Here is a 21,145-nt window from a genome sequence, read left to right on the forward strand (position 1 = left end):
TTACACTGTTTTTTAAATTAGTCACTTTTAGGCAAACCAATGTTAAACTAAATAATGAGAAATGCAGTAATAAAGTAACATAATTTGCTGAGCCACAGCATTTGGCTGCCATATATAAAAATCTATTTTAAAATTAAATCAAGAATAACTTAAACAATGAATACTATTATCACAGCTTTTACAGTTATAACTTTTGGCTTTTTGACACAATAAAATATTTTATTTTGAATTTAAATTTTGACTTTAATAACTGGCATAATGAAAAATAAAGAAATTATCACAGCAAGTACCACTTTGGCGTTTCGTTTTTCTAGTAAAACAACTTATTTTAAAAGCAAATTTAGACTAAATATGCCTGAAAACTACTTTACCAATCAATTTCGTTCTTGTAATTAGGCAAACTTAAATAATTAAATTTAAATTAAGTTTTTTTAGAAAAAAACTTAATTTAAATTAAATTTAGACTGAAATTTTTTCTTAAAAAAAATAATACTAAATTTTCTTTTTTATAATTACGTAATATTTTCAGGACTGAAGAGTACTTTTAACACTTCAAGTATTGCTTATTATTACCCCCAAGTACTTATTTCTTTCACAACAATTAATAAACTTGATAACAAAACTGTTATTTTCCATTTCAGTTATCAGAGAAAGAAAGCACTACACTTCCAAAAGATGAAAAGTTTCAGGAACCAATCATGTTTCCTGATGGCCTACTGCCTTGCTTCAAATTTAAAAGTAGTTGTATTTTATGAGGCAGAATAGTCCACAATGAATAACTTCTAGGTGTTGCTAAAATAGTATCTACACACAACCTGAGGGAAAATAAGAGAATTAGAAAACTGTCATCGTAATAAAAAGGTAATCATGTGGCAGGCAATCTACCAATCTAGTTTAGTTCTTAGATACCACCATTGTCAAACAATATTGAAACATTAAAACACAAAATACTCCATTTCTTAATATAATAATAAAAACAAAATTGAGTTTTTTTTTTAATAAAGTCAATAGGACTTAACCCCCACCACACTAGAAATATGGAATTGATTTACATAAATTTTTAAAAGCAAAAAATAGGAGCAAGAAATCTTGTTACCTTATAAATAATATAATTGCAGTAAAATGTTATATCCCAGTATTAGGATTATATACTAACATGAAATTTTTTTCACTTGAAATTTGATAAAATTTTAAATTGAATAAATTTTTCATTCCATTATTATTATTTTTCGGACGTGTCAAAACAATGTTTTACAGTGGTGCCATCTAAGTACTAACTAATACTACATTAATAACAAGTAAAAACTATGGCCTAACTAGTAAATTTTTGTTGGGAAAGCTATGGTTCATCAGTCTGTCCCATATATATATATATATATATATATATATATATATATATATATATATNTATTTTTAATCACTTTCCAAAAAAAAAAAATGTCATAACTAGGATCTGTGCAGTAACAAAAATAGTTTTTTTTTCTATCCTTTTAAAGTCCTTATAATTTATAAACATAAAATCAATAAAATTTAAAAACATTTTCAAAAACTTTACATAATCATGATAAAATAACTAGTTCCTGATAAATATTGCAGAGAAAATTACAGAAATCATGAATTTTTTGTAATTTAGAATGACAACTGATAAATATAAAAAATTAAGCATTTTTTACGAACACCAAATAAAAAAAGCACCTTTAATGGCTTTTAAATAACGTAACTCAAAAATAGACACCTTTCAGCACTTTTTAAAAACGCTATGCACCCTGAAAATGCTACAGTTAGAAACCACAACTGAGGAAGGCAAAGGGCAAAATTTGTCTGATTACCTAAGAACATATAGCATAGCTTAAAGGCTACTATTAAAAACACATTCAAGTTTTCTTAAGGAGCCAAACTGTCTTTCTCAGTAAAGATTTGTAAGGTTTTGATAGCATTTAAGTTAATTCTGTACTTAAATATTAATTTGCAACTTATAATGTTCATGCTTTTTTATTTCATTAATGGTAAGGAATAGAAGATATACTTAGGGGGGTTATTACAAAACACTGTGCAGATATATATAGGGAGATTTTTTCAATTATTCAGAACAGAAAATGATGAAATAAATTGATACTAGGATTGTTAATAAAATTTTTAAGAGGAGTCAAACCCTTTTTATATCACGCATTTGAATTTGCCACTTAAATGAGAAATATATATACAGTCAAACCCCGCTATAGTGAACCCTGAAGGGACCGAAATTTTGGTTCACTATAACCGGGAGTTCCCTATATCCGTTCCCCAAACAATTTTAACTAATGGTTCTGAACTTCTTTTTATTACACATTACTTAAATGACCAATAAAATGAAATAAAAAAATGACTGAAAAATAATACGTAATAACAAAATGTGTTAACTTGCTTTTATTTTTTTATTACTCATCATCTTGTGCACAAAAAAAAATTAGTTATCTTTAGCTGATGCAGGAAAGAATTGTCCATACATCTATAGTTCATAGGTATTTGATTAGGGATGGAAAAGTGTGATAAAAGAAGTAAACAAGAGAAAATGCTTATCGCTACATTTCACTCTATAGATGGTTTTAAAAATTAGTATAAGTATCTGTTTTGAAGTAGACATTTCAAAATTATATAAAAAAAAATCAGTCGAAGACAGAAAAAAGTTCATAATATCCAACTTCCTCACTTTTTCAGTTCACAATATCCACAAAAAATAACATTATACGTGGATAGCAAAGCACGGGACCGAACATTTCGTTCACTATAAACCGTGTATATATTCTTCAACAAAAATAACCATTTCTACAATTTCCAGAAAACTATAAAAATTGTGCATTTTGACATAGCACTCTCTTTTAAAAATAAATTTAACCTTGTTTACTGCAAGGCCTGATTTGACAAGTTCTCAGGTGTAAAACAAAATATTAAAAAAATTGTTGGCTTTTATGTTAAAAAAACTTAAAATCTATTAATACAAGCGTAGTTTGAATTTAACAATTTTTCTAATTCCATTTTCGAAAATTATCTTATTGAAAGTGAAAGAAAAAAGTATTTGACTGTTCATGGAAATTTCCTTCCTTTTGAAAGAATTAAAATTCTCCATCAATTCCAAATTCTATCTCCGTAAGCAACGCAACCAAGAGTAACAATGTGAGTTCCCTCATACATTGCGTTGATACATTGCATACAATTGTTGAGTCAAGGGGTTATGGATGCACAACCTGGTGCATAAGAAGTCATGGTCATTGCAATGACTAACAGGTGAGTAAACCACTAAATAAATTCTTTTTGTTGTGAATATACCAGCCGATAAATACTTGTTAAATTTTTTTTATTTGAAGTTCTATCATTCCTAGAGTTTTATTCATTTAATATTAACACATCTTTGATAATGAAAATTTTCCTTTTTGAACAATTACCTCAGAAAGCGAAAAAGTTAAACCACAAGCACAACTCAGTCTTATTCATTATCTGAGTACAATTACAAAAAAAGTAAAGGTAAGCAACTTCTAAAATTGTTTTTAGCTTTAATAAAATAACAGAAGATATTTAGCATGATAATAAATATAGTGGAAAGTCCCATATCTGGAATCGCCGCGACTTCGACAAGAAAATAGATTTTTCTGGATAATAGGTCTTAAAAAAGGTAAACTAACATCAAAAAATCCTTATTCAATAAAAAATAACTAACAATAATTAACGTCAATTTCAATGAATAACGAAAAGATCCATTCGGTTTGCGCTATTTTTGCAGTTTTTGTTACAGATTTCCACATGGTCTTTAAAATGCCAATGTTTAAATACCATATTATTTCGTCCAACAAACTTCAAATTGCACTAAATTGTTGATTAACCACCCAGAATTCCATGTAGATTTACGATTGCATTTTTGTCAGCTGTTGCACCTGACTTTCACAGTTTTTTAATACTATATTATACACGGAAAATTCCCAGTTGCGCATTTGTAGAATTACTTTCTGATGCACCCGATTTGCAACAACTTTATCGTTCACATTGTTTTGTCAATCACATTTTCAAAAATTTGGGATTTCCACATAGTCTTTAAAATTTCAATTTCATTTTTAATATAATATTATTACGATCCACGAATTTGGAATCACACTTTTGAATGATCACTTTAGTCGTGATAATTTCATCTCATATCTTCAATTTCTACACAATATGAAATTTTTATGCAGTGCACTTTGAAATTAAGTGAGATTCTCAGTAGTAATAATCCTTTTATGAGGAAAAAATGTGATTTTTTCAGCGCTGTTGTGAAATGCCAGATTTCGTCTAGGCGACAATAAATTTTTTCTCCTACTGTAGCGGAAATCGGATTAAATTCGAATAAAAATCCTAAGTCTGGTAAAAATCACGAAGAAGGGTAAAATTCTCATGTCAGCATACTTTTTCAGGTTGCAAAAGTGAAAAAAAAAATTTAAAAGGGAAAAAGTATTATTTATTTTGATTGCTAAAAAATGACCTGAAAAAAAGGCACTTTCGTTAAACGGACGTCTGAATATGGGTACTGTAATAATCAAACAGCAATAAATCCAAAAATAAACAATAACAAATTTGTACCACTGTTTAAAATTCTAACAATAACCAAGAGTAACAAGTTAGTATGTAAAACACACATAAAATTTAAAAATGGAATAAAAAAAAATTAAAAACTTTAAACGAACACTCACCTAAAGAGAGATTTTGGAATTATACTGATGACAATTAGGTCTTTTGCTTGTTCCTGCAAAAATAAAGAAATTAATTAAAACTTGCAATCTTAATTTATAGAAAAAAAATAATTATAATTAATGACTAGTTGAAAAAAAAATCTTACAGGTGTTCTGTCTACATCTAAAATATTTGATGAACACCCTCCATAAATTAATACTTCATTATATACACTGAGTACAGCACAATGCCATAAACGAGGCTTTTTAAATGGTAGATCTATTGGCTGCCAGATTTGTGCATGTGTGTCAAACATCCAGCAATCACCTAAATAAAAAATGAATAGGAAAAATAAAAGAGAACTAATTAAAAACAAACAAGAGTAAATTAAGGTACACAAAGAGGATGCTAGAATAATAAAAAAATTCTTTCTACAATTATTATCTAAATGAAACAGATGTTAAAAAAATGTTTCTTAATATAACATCGAAAATTTTAAAACTATTTATAATTCTTATTCAAGCTCAAAAACTTTTATCAATTAAATAAATCCGTTGCTAGAATTTAAAAATGAAAATTCATTATTTTTAATTAAATTAGGTAATGCAACAAATTTTTTTAAAATATGAATAACATTTGAAAATTGTTATTATTTAAGAATTATTTTTTTTTTATGTTTGAAACGTAAACTTTTTTCATTTAAATTATTATTTTTAAATTAATGCAAAAATTTGATGTGGAATTTTTTGATAACTTTTAGTATTACATGTAGGCTCTAAAGAAAGCCACAGCATTTTCATTCATTTTACATGCTTGAATATGCATACAAATGCAACAAAAAAAAATTATAATAATATTTATGTTCTTAAAAAACAATTTTGAAGCGTGCAACAAATTAATTACTTATTAATATAGCAAGTTTTATAGACTTTTAACCAGAATATATATTTATATATCACTAGCAGATCAGATAATATAACTTTCTGAAATATTTTTTAAAAAAATTATCTAGTTGCAATTGAATATTTGCAACAATATAACAATACAATATTAGTAATAACTAGTTAAAATTGAGATTATAACACAATTGACATATAAAACTATTAATCTAAATATGAAAGACGTTTACGTTTATTAAAATTAATAAGTGAATGATCCTCTGATCAGTTATATTGTAAAATCCAAATTGACAACACAAGGCTTTGTAGTGGGCCAATGAAATTAAAAAAAAAAAAAAACTCAGGATCAAAACAGGACATTTTTTAAAACAGCGTACATATAGCCTAGTTTAAAAAAAAGCTAACTAAAGAAAGTATAATTTCCTTATAATAATTAATAAAGCAAATTTTATAGCAAAAGTACAAAAAAGTATATTATTTTTAATTTTAAAATTATTAAAACAGAAAGTATTAAATAATTTTATCAATACTACCTTATAATAGTTTCAAATCAGTAAATGGGAAATTTTTATAGCACTGTAACATTATTAACCAGTATCAATTAGTTCATAATACTTCATACAAATATGTAATAAAATTTTACACAAATATGAAAAAGAATTGTAGAGCACACTAACAAAATTGCATGTATGAATGCAACAATGCTTACCACTAAACCCAGCTCAGTGTACAAGTTAACCCATTAGTAATTCATCTAACACCTAAAATTTTTGGCACTTTTAAACATACGATGCAGTTAAAGTTGTACTGAAATGAATTATGGTTGAAGGAATTGTGAAAACGTTGATCGGAATATTGTAAAAACTACGTTTTTTGTGTAATTCATGGTAACAATAGACATGATAAAGAAAAAAGCTCATTTTGGAAAAGAGAAATTGAAGTTTTTTTTGCAAACACACAATGAAAAAAGCATCTTTGAGGGTTTTTAAAAAATGAAAATAAAGCCTTTAAGAACTTTTTAAAAGCTCTGTGCACCCTGTTAAATCTTTCTCCTTTTTATCTATGCACTTGAGTGTGAAGAGTCATACTTTCCAGGACTCAGGTTTTATTTTTAATAAATTACATAACTGTGCTTTATTTAACAACCCTTATCTACAATTACAAATTTAATATGTAAAAGTATTATATTTATGCATATACACACAAATATTTAGATACATAAATTCAATAAATAAAATGAAAAAGGAAAAGAGACCAAAAGAAATTAAATAAAAAAGGAAAAGTGACAAAAGAAATTGTATATGAATTGTACTAACAACATATAAGTAAAAGAAAAAGTACAAAATTAAGTGTACAATTCAAACACAAAATAAAAATTTGGTATTTATTTATTAAACTTTTGTATTTGAATATTCCTTATTTTTTACTTACACAGAGAATAACAGAAAAGGAAAGTAATTAAAAAGTGGAAAATTGCAGACCAGAGGGTAAATAATTTGTTCACATATTATTATGTAGGCAGCAGTACTTAAATGTTGGTGTTAGAGGAATTTCATATTATGAGAACTTAAATTTGTTCTTAAAAAACTATAACTCAGTGGAATTCTTCCCAAAGTAAAATTTAGCTGACTAATTTGGACGAATGTGCATACCTGCCAACTTGTACAGTCACTTAAAAAGATTTTACAAAGTGGTGGAAAAACAACAATTAAAGTTAGAAATATTTTCTAAAAATTAAACTACTTAAACATTTAAAAGCTAAATAAGCTAACAAATAGATCATATCTACATATTTTTTAATTGCTGATTTGTCCCGGTAGGTTGAAATTATTTTTTTGAAACTTTTAAGTGAGGATTTAATACATCAAAACGCTATAATGTCGCGATCACTGAGGTTCTACTGTAATTTACATACGTGAGCTGCTTCCTTACAGTTAATCAACGTAATATGAAATAATTATGAAACTAGTTCATTAAAAAGATAAGAGTAACATATTATCTGTTACATATTTGTTACAATGAGTGAAGGCCCATTAAAAAGTTGTTAGCGAAGGGGACTGGTTACATCTTTCTTAAAGTATTGGAGGTCAAGGATCTATGATTTTCAGACCAACAGCATGGTTATGTGAATATGGAAAAAAATTGTGACTAGCCGTGTTTACTTCTTAGACAAGATCTAAATCCGGCTCTAGTTCAAGTTGTACCCAGGGGTTGTCCAAATATTACGCAAGCATAATTTTGGTGATTTTGGACTTTTACCCACAAATAAAATAACAAACTTTCTTATTGAATGCCATGTAAGATAATTCTAAACTAAATGTATTTTTTTGCAGCAATTTAATTACTTTTGCAATTTAATAGATATTTTTCCCCCTGAATAATTGACATTCAGTGTTTCATTTAATCATTGCTCGGATATTCCCTTCCTAGTGTGAGGAAACAACAATTCACCTCTCAGTTACATGTTAATGTAACATTTGAACAGCCTCTGATGGAATTTTTTTCTTCGAACAGAGATACATATAGTTTAACAAACTTAAGAAATTCATAATAAATAAAGTTGAAGCATTATTTAGATTGATACTTACTTAAAGCTACATTATTTTGACTAAAACCTCCATATAATATTAAATACCCATGAGCTAATGCAGTTAAACTGTGCCAAGACCTGCCTTGGGGAACAGGGCCTTTAATTGATAATCTAAAATGTTAATAAAATGTGTGAACGATAAACTATATATTTCCTAACATTCAAAATATATACATATATGTATAAGTAAATAAATTAAAAAAACAAGTTAAAAAAAATTATTATTTTCTTTAAAATTCAAATTTTACATTAAATATGATTTATTTCAAACTTCATTTGTTGAATAAACTTTTTCTCCATTTAAGATAAAATAAGAAAACAGAAACTATATCAAATAATGGCGTAGGTAGATTTTTTTTAAAGGAAATAGTATTAGCAAAACAGTTTAAAAATTAGGTTAATATCATTTTCTTTTTACTAAAGAAACACAGCAAATTGTCTTAGTAATTAGGGATATAATGAATATTTGGCCACTATTCAGTATTTGATCCCTTTGCTGAATATTTGACCAAATATTCAGCAAGGAAAATTATTTTCAACTTTTTTTTACGGGGGAAATTTTAATAGATTTAATAAAGATATGAATGATAAACTATATATTTATTAACATTCAAAATATACACATATATGTATAAATAAATAAAAAAAAAACAAGTTAAACAAAACATTATTTTCTTTTAAATTTAAATTAAATAAGATTTGTTTTAAATTTCAATGCAATTTTCATTGAATAAACTTATTTCCATTTAGGACAAAATGAAAAAAATAGAAACTATATCAAATAATGGAGTAGGCAGATTTTCTTAAAAGAAAATATTAGCAAAATGGTTTAAAAATTAGGTTAATAACATTTTCTTTTTAGTGACGATACTGAAGATACACAGCAAGATGTCTTAAAAATTAGGGATATAACAAATATTGAGCACCTATTCAGTATTTTTCCCTTTAGCCAAATATTTATACATATATTCGGCAAAGTATTATCTGGAAAATTATTTTTCAACTAAGTTTTTTTTTATTAGAGTTAATTTCAATAGAAAGAATAATCTCAAATTGTATTTTTTACTATACACTATTAGAAATAGTTTTGACACATTTGTTATAAAAAAACTCTTAATTTATGTTCTGAAATACGCATGAACAATAGAAATTTGAAGAATTTAAACTATATACAGAACTACAAGTTTTGTAATGCTGATTTTTTCGTCCTTTTCAATTATTTTAAAGCAAGATAATTTCATTGTTCTTTCACTACTTTAAGTTTAACTAAAGTGAAGCATGATAACAGAGATTTTTAATAGACTTCTTTTCCTTTTATTGTCACTTTTTTCTTGTAGGGTAGATAATTAAGTGAGATAATTAATACAAATAATAATAACATAGAAAACTGCGTTTCTCAATGTTTAAGTTATATTTCAGAACTAAGAACTATTCTTTTTCTGTTTCTCTTTATAAAATTGATCTCTTTTATTAACTTTTCTTTTTATTAGCGATTTTATCATTATGTTATCAAAGAGTGTTTCTAATGAACATTATTTTGTTATGGTCACTTTTTCTAAAAATACGACAAGGTGAAAAAGTTAAATGTTTCATTTAAAAATTTAAGATTTTTATACTGGTTTCTATCTAGCTTTTTCTTTTTCAAAAACTTATTTTCAATAGACAATTTCATTAGACTGTAATCTTAACTTTTTCTTGAAGATACAGCAATTGGAAAACTGAAATGTTTAGCTTAAAAATTTTCTTTCAAAAATTGGGATTGATTTTTATTTTTTCTGCTTTGCTTTTGTATACAATGTTTTTTTTTATCGGCATTCTAATGATAGTGCAGAATTTTAAAGAGTGTCTTTTTTTTCGAAAATATTATTTTAGCATAAAAGTTTTGTTTTTAGAATTAAGGGGATATTTTTTTTTCAACTTAAGTTTTTTTTTTAATAGCTGTTAGTAAGTTTTTTTTATTGTAAATTTTTCTATAATTATCTTAATTATAAACTATTATCTTAAATATTTATACAGTAGGGAACCGATTATCCGGAACAATCAGGACCATCGATATCCCGGATAACTGATTTTTCCGGTTTTCTGAATCGCTACAAAAAGCCGCTTTTTTTATTGTTAAACCCAACTGAAAAAAAAGAGGAAATAATCTTAAAAAGAAGAAAAAAACGATGAAGTAATACACTAATGATTATTTCCAAAATGATGGTAAAGTAAATATCTTTCAAAAAAGAACGAAAAATCCTAAAATCATATGAGGAAAAAATATTAAAAAAAAAAAAAAAATGGCGGGAAAATTCATCGAATTTCGTTCCGTTTTTTTTTTTGGTTTTCTGATTTCTGTTTCTGTATTACAGTTTTTTCGCCTTTACCCCACATCATTAATATAGCTAAATTTTGAATATTTTTCAATAATGACTAAACTTATTTTCATATAAGCAATAATATTTATAAATGATTTTTTTATTTTTAAAAAATGTTGCCACTTAGTCGCCGAATGTTCGACGGATTTTTTTTAACCTGAATATCTGTTATTCAGCTATTCAGCAAATCGTTACTTGTTACATCCCTTTAAAAAATCAGGGTAATACATAATTATTTTCAGAGGAAACTAATAAAAAAAAGCCTTACATATGAAGTTAATAGAAACATTTACAGATTTTAGGAGCATGAGTTTTGAATTTTCACACTGTATAAAATTATATTTGAAGACTTACTCTCCACTCCAGCGCATTGTTGTCATATCTAAACAATGTAAGTCATTCAATCTATGTGCATCATGTCTACCACCAAACACATACACTTTATCTTTCATAACTGTAGCAGCATGAGCAGCACGTGCACATGGAAGTTCACCCTAATAATGCAGAAATTGTTTAATTATGAAAGGAAAATATAGAATTTCATGTCAATAATAATAGTAAATTTCATAGCTTATTGTATATAATTAAATATCGGAATAAAAAAATGTTTATTATTTAGATGGTTNTTTGCACGGTTTGGCTTACTTTTGAAAGAGTTATCGCTATTTTTGTGATTTTTCCTTAATTTATGATAACCAGTGTAGTTAAATATCGGAATAAAAAAATGTTTATTATTTAGATGGTTAAAATTTTATGATTTTCAACATCTTAAATTTTTTAGTGCCTCCTTAATATTTAAACTGTCTGCATTTGCATATACATCAAGGTTGTTTTTGACAGGATAAGTGTGATTTACAATCTATAAACACCTTAAATGGACCTAATTCTGTAACCCTGAAATTAATTAAAATAATTTTATTTCCAAATGTAATCACAGGACTTATTGCAATTAAACTATATTGAAATAGAAGTATATTTTTTTATTGATACTTAATTTTAAATAGAAGTTTAAAATCAATCCTCTAATTCATTGCAATTTTAATACTATTACATTAATAAATCACAAAATATATAGTTATCTAGAAGATATAACGTAGTTACTCTTCTAGTAACCATAAAACTTTGTATAGTAAGTTTGAATGGTTTCAAATGATTGAAATAAACATATCTAAATTTTTTTCTTAAAATATATTTTAAAATAAAAACTACATTTAAATTAGAAACTTTATTTTGTTAACTTTTAGTGTAGTTCACTTAAAATGAAACTACAAAATTTAATTTCAGAAAATTTAAGCAAATGAAACTGAATTATTTTTCACGAAATAAATTTTATGATGTATTAAATACCAATATTTAATAATATTTCTCAACAGCCTTTTGCTTTATTATTTATCAGATAGGTCACAATCACCCGAAAAAAAAATTCCTCAACTTTTTCACATTGATTTTATCAAATTTACCTGATATTTTCAGTGAATGGCATGAATTTTTTAAATTACTTTATCAGTTGGTTGCGTTTCATTTTCATACTTAAGATACATTTTAAAAACATTTATAATACTTTTTATTAGAGTTGGAAATAAATAATCAAAAAATAAAATTATGATAAACCAATGTTATGTTTAAAAAATTACTGGATTTATAGTTATTTGTAACTCAAATTAATTCCCATAGCTTATGGCTATTTTATTTAAATTCCCTGATTTTTTCTGCAATCCTTCCTGGTAAAAGAAACTTTCCAGCATGGCAGCCTGTGCTGAAGATTAATTTAGCCCCTTGTAATAAATATTTTTTTATCTCAATATTATATGCAAGTTTATCCTTAATATAAATATTTCTTCACTATGATTTCTTTATTAGGCATAATATACACAGATGTATCTTCTCTTGATCAGAGATATTTATTCTCTAACAATACAAAATATAATTAGAGAAAAATAAAATAACAATACACACATTTTTTATATCAATAAAATTATGTCTACAATAATTGTAATTATATCTATATATCTGCATTTATTAAACTGCTTTTTTACAATAATAATTTCTGACTGCTTTGGAGTAACAGATAAATTTGTTTTTATGCTGTAGATCGAGACTGTTAATTCTGCTACCAGGAAGATCTATTTGTAGCCAATACTTAAATCATGGAGTATTAATTTAGTTTAAGGGAAACTTTAATACTTACATGGTTTTTAACATCGTATTTAAAACTTTACAAAACGTGCTTTCTGACTTTTAATAAAGATAAACTATTGTGTATGAATAATAGATTTTATTTAAATACTTACAGTACATTTTGGACTGGTCCATCTATTTGTTTTTGGATCATATTCAAAAAACTGGTTAGTCCATCCTCTCTATAAAAACAAATTTACAAATTAAAATAATATAACAAAAAATAATTAAGATTTAAGCTTTGCAAAAAAAAATATATTAAATACAAAGTTTAAAAGAAAAACATTACACATATACGTAAAATTGTGATGTATGTGAAAATATAACAGTGTAAAATATAATGTATCAAGAGAAACTGAATTTTAAGATCCTTTTAAATTATAGGATAGAATTCATATTCATTAATTAAAATAAAAATTTCTCATTCCTTGTTTGTTGATCTTAAATGAATACTAAAAACTGCTTACAATCATAACTTAAATATTTATACTAATTAGCATACTTTTACTTAGAGCTATGAATTTGGAACATTATGTTTGTGCTTTCTACTTGTGTTTGAAAAGGCTTACTTTTACAATAGCATAACCAAAAAGTTTGCCTGTTTTGAAGGAAAGAAAAAAATTGAATAAATATAATAGTAAAAAAATGTACAATTTTAATAAACATGTTTTGCTGTTTATTTTTATCATTTACAAAGTAACTTATTCCTTTTTGTAATCACAGTGTGTTAATCATCATGAATTGTTTAAACAAAATTTGATAGCTGACAATTATAGTTTATCAAACACAAGTAAAAATCACTGATCTCTATATGTAACTGGATTGCTGATTCAATGCTACATGTGTGTAGCCGCCATTGGCGAAGAATGGAGTAGAGTGGGAGCACAGGATACCCGTAATTTAAACACTATTGCTTTTTTCTTGGTCTCATGTTTCAGTACAGCAAAATTTTTGATTTAATACTAACTGTTTTTCATGTTTATGGTCAGGTATATCATTTTTCTTCACTTAAAATATGTGGCTTAATAATCAGTCCCTTTCAGTCTTCAAAAAAGAGAAACTTTTATTACGAAAAAAAGTTGAACATAATTTTGTACATAAAGTTTTAAAACTTATAATTAGAATTCAGTTTTCTTTTAAATCATTTAATGCAGTCAAATCTTAAGAAAATCTTATAAATTTAGAAAAAAATTTAATTCAACAACTAAAATATTAATTACTCCAAATTTTTTGCTTGTGAGCTGATAAATTTCAATCAATTATGCATAAAATATAAATATTGAGCTCTGCAGTGAATTAAATTATTTAATTACCTCGATAATTATATTTTTCAAAAGTTATTTGGTTTAATTAAATTATATTCTTCAAAAGAAATAAAAAAAAGAGAAGGTAATTTGTTTAAGGTTAAGAAGGTTTGCAAAACTGTGTTAATAATATCTTTTTTTACTAAATATAAATACGTATGTCATATCTAAGAAATTCAATATCTATATATATATTTTTGTCATTCAACTACACTATTTTAAAACAAAGCAGAAAATTTGTAACAGAATTTAACCACACAGCCTGAATATAAAATTAGTTTTCTTCTGTTCAATAACCTATAAAAGAGGGAGAAAGTCGATTGAAGTCAAACCCTTGAATGCACTTGGCGCGATAACGCCAGAAGAAAATAAGCCAAATTGTATTTCTTTTATTAAATAAAAACAAGCACATAAATATTTCCTTTAATAGTGTAAATATTTGGAAACCTAATAAAGAAATTAACTTAAAACCTTCTCTTTTTACATTTAGAGTAGTTTGGTTATTTTAAAATAATTTTTACAAGAATACAGTCAACACCATAGACTTTAATGCTAAAAGCATAAACTAAGCCTAAATGCGAGTTAACTGAGCAATGTTGCTGAGATTTACTTCACTCGTTCAGATTGCTCCCTACACACAATCCAGTTAGTATAGAGATTAGTGGCAAAAATAGAATTATAATTTGTTACACAATATTAATTTAAGAAGTTTTTTTTTAAGGCAAATACTTAAAATTTGGAAAAAAATAAAAATGGTTCAATAGTACTTGAAAAAGAACAATTTTTAAAAATTTAAGAACTGTATTTGAGGTTCTAGAGGATATTCGAGGCAGGAGAAATTACAGAATTTTTAATAAGTATGGTCAGGGCACATTATTTGTCCATGGAGATAAACATTCAAAAATTATATAGATACTTTGATTCTAACTATTTGTAGATCAGAATAAAAAGAGAAATGCTACTATTAAAATACTAAAAAAAGAAATCTCCAAGAAGATAATTAGTTTTAACTGCACAAAATATAGTGATAAAAAATTTATTTAACTTAATTATTAGGGTCAATAGAAGAACAAAATTAGAAGAAGAATAACAACATAATTAAAATATTACATACTTATAATAAATGAGGTTTAATTATTACATTAATAACAGATTATGTTCAGTAGATTTCTTAATATTCATAGATTTAAAAAACAGTATAAAATTAGAACAAAATGTGAATAACATAACATACATAAAATGTTCTGTGCATGTCTGAAAAAAAAAATAAATTCATTAGGTTATTTTTATTACACAATACTTACATATAATAAATGATAGAACACAAATTGGAATTCGTGTGATGCTGGATCCCCGAAACCTCCAAATATATAAAATCTGCAAAGCAAACAGGCCTATTACTATTATTCACAAGATAAGTTTTAAATGATAAACTTATCTATATTACTATCTCTGCACATCAAATTTATGTATTAAATACTAATAAGTTATTTTGTATTTGTATATAAGTTACTCAGTATATATATTTTTTATTCTGTATATATTTTGTATTTCCATAGATCTTCTACATGTTATTCTGTATATAAATTTATGTATTGCCTTGTATATGCTAGTAAATAAATTATAGCTGGTAGGAAATACCAGGGATCATACTCAGAAAGAAGAAATATTTTCCTGACTTCTCCAGGTCAATTTATATAATATTCCAGCTTAGAATAAATCACATTTTAAAGAAATAAATATTTTATAAATTGGATTAGTTTAAAAGGTTATAGACAATTTATTTAAAAAATAAATTCAACAATTTAAATAATTTCATTTTCTTAAATAATAAACTTAAAATCCATTAACAATAATGTCAAAAATATATTCTTTCTAAATAATAATAAAAAAATCTTAAACTTTCTTAAACTTACTAATATAATATTTTTTTTAAAGCACAGGAAATGTAGAGGCGAACATTTCAGACTCTGAAAAATCTCAGGTTTCTATATTACTTTACCACGCTTTAATAAATATAAAATTATCAGAATCAACACCTTTAAAATATTGCAGTAATAACGTAAGAAAAAACAATAATAGTTTACACTTAACCTTTTTTTAAAGATAAATAAATAAAAAACTGAAATTGCAATGAATAAAAAAAGTGTGGGACAATAATAATAGAATTTTCTTTTAATTAACTCTTAAATACTATCAGCTTCAAAATTTTTACCACAAAAGTCCATATCACTTAACTTTCCATATCACTTAACTTTTACTTACGATAAAGATTTGTTATGAATCAAGGAGGAAAGAAACACATTCCATACGTAAAAATGGACCCATGTTAAACTTACATTAAATATGGAATTTTTAATTCAATGAAAACATATATACTTAAATATGTCCTTCCCAATTTAAAAATCCAATAACTTATATAAGTTAGCATACAAGTGAGTTCAGTATTACCTTAATCAAATGAAAATTACAGTGTGGCACCTTATATACAAATATATATATACACACGTATGTATGGGGTTTATACATATGTGTATGTATAACACATGTGAATGTATAATTGTTGTCAAAAGTTCTACAAATGTCACTAAAATCATGGGCATGAAGAACAAACTTGTCGCCTTGAAATACATTTGGAATTTACAAAATTGTAAAGAAAAAGAGTTTTTTTTTGCAAAGAATTCTGCGCATTAAAAAATTTGCACTAGTTTTACGATTCTATGTGTAATTAATTCAAATGCGTGGTATTCAAACACACAAACAGAAAGTGCCTGATGTAAGAATTTTTAAATTTAAATGCTGAAATTTCAAATTTCCATGTTTTGTTTTACATTTATGTACTGACAGTTCATCAATAAAATAATATGTTTTGCTCATTTAGATTAGACTTTATTAAAAATGTTATAATTTTTAGATAATTAATTTTAAATATACTATAATAGAGAAAAAATTTTCAGGTTTTCTGGATCGACTGAAAAATTTCGTTTATCTATGTTTTATTAAATCCAAATTATAATGAAAAAGAGTAACACATTTTAAAGTAAGAAAAAAAAAGCTCTTAAATTTGTAAGAAAAATATATATTGTTACTTTTTATTTTTTCTGTATTCCTCATTTATTTATTCATTTGGTTTCAGTATTTAAATCTTAATGTTGAATTTATCTGCAAATATTATTTTAAATTTTTTACTTAATTTTAATAAATATAGTCGAACCTGCTTATCTTGAATCTCACAGGAAAGGCGAAAAATTTGAGAAAAAGAGGTTTCGAGTTATACAGGTATTTTAAATACATTAAATTTAATTAAGAAAATTTATTAAAAGTGCTTCAATTGTTTTTAGTAGCCTATGCCTATAGAAATGCCTACATTTTTATATATGCATTTCTGTAAATTAATTATACCACATACATCTATTTACATAGTATTTTTTTTAACATACATTTAACACTGAAAATAAATTTTCAAATATTTTTTATGTCTAACCTTCTTTGTTTCTTTAATTACCTTCTTTGTTACTTTAAGGTTAGAAAGAGCTGAAAATTCCTTTATAGCCAACATTTTCCTGAGATTCAAGAATAGTTTATAAGAGTTTTACAGCTTATTCTACTTCTTTTGCATCTACTTTTGATTCATCAATATGATAGTCAGCTTCTTCATCTGATATTCCTTTGATATTATCTATGATTTCCGCCGCATCTATCAATATTCCGCATATTGCCAGGCAGTTGCCCATTTGAAAAAGTCTAAAATTAATGTCAACATTAAATCCAGACTTTATTGCATTCCCAGGGGTGATTGTGAGCCCAAGTCAAAATTCCGGAAAATTTCGCCAGTTAAAAAAAAAAAAAAAAACTGTTTAAATTGAAAAATTTTAAACAATTTTTTTTTTCTTTTCTTTTTCTTAATATTTCTTTGTTTACTTAAAATATATTTAAAATTTTACACATACCTATGATGACCTGGAGAAGTAATTAAAATTTACAAATATGTCTTTCTTTCTTGAGTTTATGATCATAACAACTATTTACAGATTAAAAAAAATGAATATTAATCATGAATACAAGCTTATAAAGTATCTCTCTGGCTCTCCCTTACAAACAAATAAAATAAACTGTGTTTTTAAGTTCCACCTTTGAAAATTTGATTTCCGGAAACTTCTGTGATCAATGATTTTTTGAAACGTCTGTATCTTCTATCTCCGGAAACTTCCGGATCACTATTAGTGAAAAATCCGGATTTTTTCCGGAGCACAATCTGGCACTGCACTTCCAGCGTCACCAGTTTCTTCCTCTTTACTGATGCCATCAATCTCTTGTTTATGATCTTCACAGCTATTTAGCCTTTTTTAAACCATTTTGGATAGCTTTTAGAGACAGATTTCTCCAGGTAAAAAACAGTAATTCTGATAGCATCTAACATCTTTATTTTTGAAAGGGAACTTTTTTCATTGATGGCATACCAACTGTTTTCTATAGTTCACTTTAAAACCCCTAATTATCCTTTGATCGATTGGTTGCAATTTTGAGGTGAAAATGAATTTCTATTCCTAGCTCTCTTATTTATGCTGAAAAGCTAACCCCTGGTGGTCACTTCGTCCTATTTATCAACCACTCACTTACTACCAGAATCATTGTATTCATTTCTAGTTAAGAAATTCCAGGGATAGCGATTGAAATTCCAAGAAACACCCCCAACCTTTTCATTTCTTCTTCCTGTGGGTTTAGGAAATTCATCTCTGTCTGCAAGTTCTACTGATAAAAAAAGTTTCGGCAGTTGTGCTCTATTATTAGAAATTCAAGAAACGGAGTTTTAGAAGAAAAAATTTCGACATAAACATGGAAAATACATTGATTTTAGACAGTAAATGTAGGGAGTTTTCGAAATTTTCAGATATAGAGGCTTTCAGGATAAAGAGGTTCGAGATAAACAGGTTCAACTGTACTAATCTTCAATCATTATAGGGTAATGAATCTCATTAGTTAAAGGGTTTTATATATGGCAATTAATAATTTTGATGTCTACTATAACATGAATTAGGTAATTCTGAACTTCAATTTTTTTCTTGATATTAAGTCTTTGGACAACTTAATTTTAATTGCTGGTGTGAACCTTACATATATATATGCCACGTAAAAGTACTGGGGTAATAAGTTTTTTAAGGTCCCATAGAAAGACAATCGTATAGATTTTAATACACATGCTTAAACATCAACTTCCGTTCTGTCTAATGAGTTATACATTTAGCTCAGAACTTTATACACAATATAGTTATTTACATGCTTACTTCCTATTATATTCCCAACCAGCCATTTTGTCAACAGGGGTAGGTAATGACCCCTCCGGCTTCAACTGCTCCCAAAAGAACGTTTCTAAATCTAGCCTATATAATTTATTTGTACATCCTTCTCCATCATAACCATAGCCTCCAAATATGTAAAGGCAATCATCAATAACAACAGCGGCAGAGCCAGACATGCCAGGTGGGTACTGGTATGAGAGACAAGGTTTTAGGTACCTGCAATTGCATGATTAAATTTATACATAAAAAATTAAACAAAGATTTAAGAGATTTAAAGAACAAGATTTAAAGAATAGAGATTTAAGAAACAAAAGAGATTTAAGATATAAAGTACCATTTTTCTGAAACACAACTGTATATCCATATCTCTGCACCACTAAAATAAGTATTTGTTAAAAGCTCTGGATTCTCCTAAAAAAAAAGAAAAAAAGTTTATTATGTTTTAGAAGAGAATGAAGGCAGGTCTCAGCATATCCCAATTGGGGCCCAGGGCAAATAATTCTTTGGGGGCCCCTCTCTGCTTCACTTATTTGAGTAATGAAGAGCTGAACTTAATGGAGGAATCTAAATTTTTCACCTCATTATGTATAACAAGAATATTGATAACCTATAATTACAAATTAGCTATAAAGTCCTTCACCAGCTCTAATGGTCAAACTAAATATCTTTCTGTCCATTTTATTGATTTTCTGATAATTCTACGTCTGTCATGCCGAATGCAGTTTTCTGATTGTTAACTTTCTCATCTACCGGCGAAAAATTCAGATCCTTGCTGATTATAGAGCGGAATTCAGCTAAATTTTCGTAATTACAATGCTTTAAGTAAACCAATTAGAAGCCCATATTTTTGTAAACATATCACATTTTGCCATACCTAAAAATACAGGCTTTTGATTGGCCAAATTTGTTCATTGTAATTGTGAAATTTAAGTTGAATTCAGCCCTTGAAAGCCATGGATTAACGAAATATGGATTAATGAAGAGGCTAACATAAAACTGACGGATTTTACATTGTACTGATACTTTGCTTAGAAAAAAAAAGAATCCCCCCCCCTCTGATGTAAGATCCTGAGGCAACAGCCCAGTATGCCCCTGCCTTAGTCAGGCTCTGAAAGAAGATAATAAAAAGAAAGAACAAAGATTATGTTTATATTTTAACGTGATATTAACGTCCAAGAAACAAAATAATAAATAAATAAGAACATGATCAGTCAGCGAGAAGAAGTATAAAAAGGACCCAAGAATCTTACAGTACTATTAAAGCACATTTAAAGCAGTTTTTTGAATTTAAAACATTTAAAGTACTCATGTGAAACTTGTGAATAAAGTGGGCCATTCTTATCTGCGATGTAAATGAGCCAATAAAACTTTTTAAATACAAAATTCTCTTTCCGCAATCTTTATTACAAGAATAAAAATAAATTTACTGCTTTGTGTACATTTTAAAAATGAACCGCAATGAAACATTAAAAAAAAAAAAAAAACTTACTGTATAACCTCCCCAAACTAACATGTATTTTTCAAATGATACAGCGACATGTCCAGTTCGAGCAGGAGGGACAGAAGGTTGAATTTGAAAAGGATACGGTTCATCATCAAACTGGTCGTCATCCATTGATTTTAATAACTCGTTTGATCTTTAATTTCACAAATCTATTGTCCTCAAGAGTCATACGCAATTCATTTTACAAGCTGTGCGAGTTGTTTACGTTTTGAGTGAGTCGCTCATGAACGAACATTTTACATCATAGTATGAACGAACAATGTCTATTTATACTAATTTATTTACTATGCTTTAGCTGCTGCTTTCATTTTGCCTATGAGCTTTTACAGCCAA

The 21,145-nt window shown here is 26.5% G+C and overlaps 1 protein-coding gene across 1 annotated transcript; it reads right to left on the reverse strand.

Annotated features, from left to right (window-relative positions):
- Positions 1–497: 497 nt before the first annotated feature.
- LOC107456969 (kelch domain-containing protein 2) lies at positions 498–21,133 on the reverse strand. The gene is made up of 10 exons (XM_016074980.4): positions 20,798–21,133; positions 19,643–19,719; positions 19,294–19,524; positions 15,313–15,385; positions 12,818–12,886; positions 10,881–11,020; positions 8,165–8,277; positions 4,844–5,004; positions 4,698–4,750; positions 498–815 (listed from the first exon to the last, which is right to left on the reverse strand). Exons 1-10 carry the CDS (start codon positions 20,921–20,923, stop codon positions 686–688), a joined length of 1,173 nt encoding a protein of 390 aa, XP_015930466.1. The 5' UTR covers positions 20,924–21,133; the 3' UTR covers positions 498–685.
- Between the last annotated feature and the right edge of the window lie 12 nt (positions 21,134–21,145).

Source organism: Parasteatoda tepidariorum, chromosome 5 (genome assembly GCF_043381705.1).
Source record: "Parasteatoda tepidariorum isolate YZ-2023 chromosome 5, CAS_Ptep_4.0, whole genome shotgun sequence".
NCBI lineage: Eukaryota > Metazoa > Arthropoda > Arachnida > Araneae > Theridiidae > Parasteatoda > Parasteatoda tepidariorum.

Bases quoted from the DNA above. Each gene is read 5' to 3' on its own strand.
- LOC107456969 (XM_016074980.4), bottom strand. From the start codon at position 20,923: ATGGATGACGACCAGTTTGATGATGAACCGTATCCTTTTCAAATTCAA. The intron at 11,021-12,817 runs GTAAGTATTTAA...CTGCATTATTAG, and splicing joins GGACCAGTCCAAAATGTACT to GGTGAACTTCCATGTGCACG. The intron at 8,278-10,880 runs GTAAGTCTTCAA...TTAACATTTTAG, and splicing joins ACAATGCGCTGGAGTGGAGA to ATTATCAATTAAAGGCCCTG.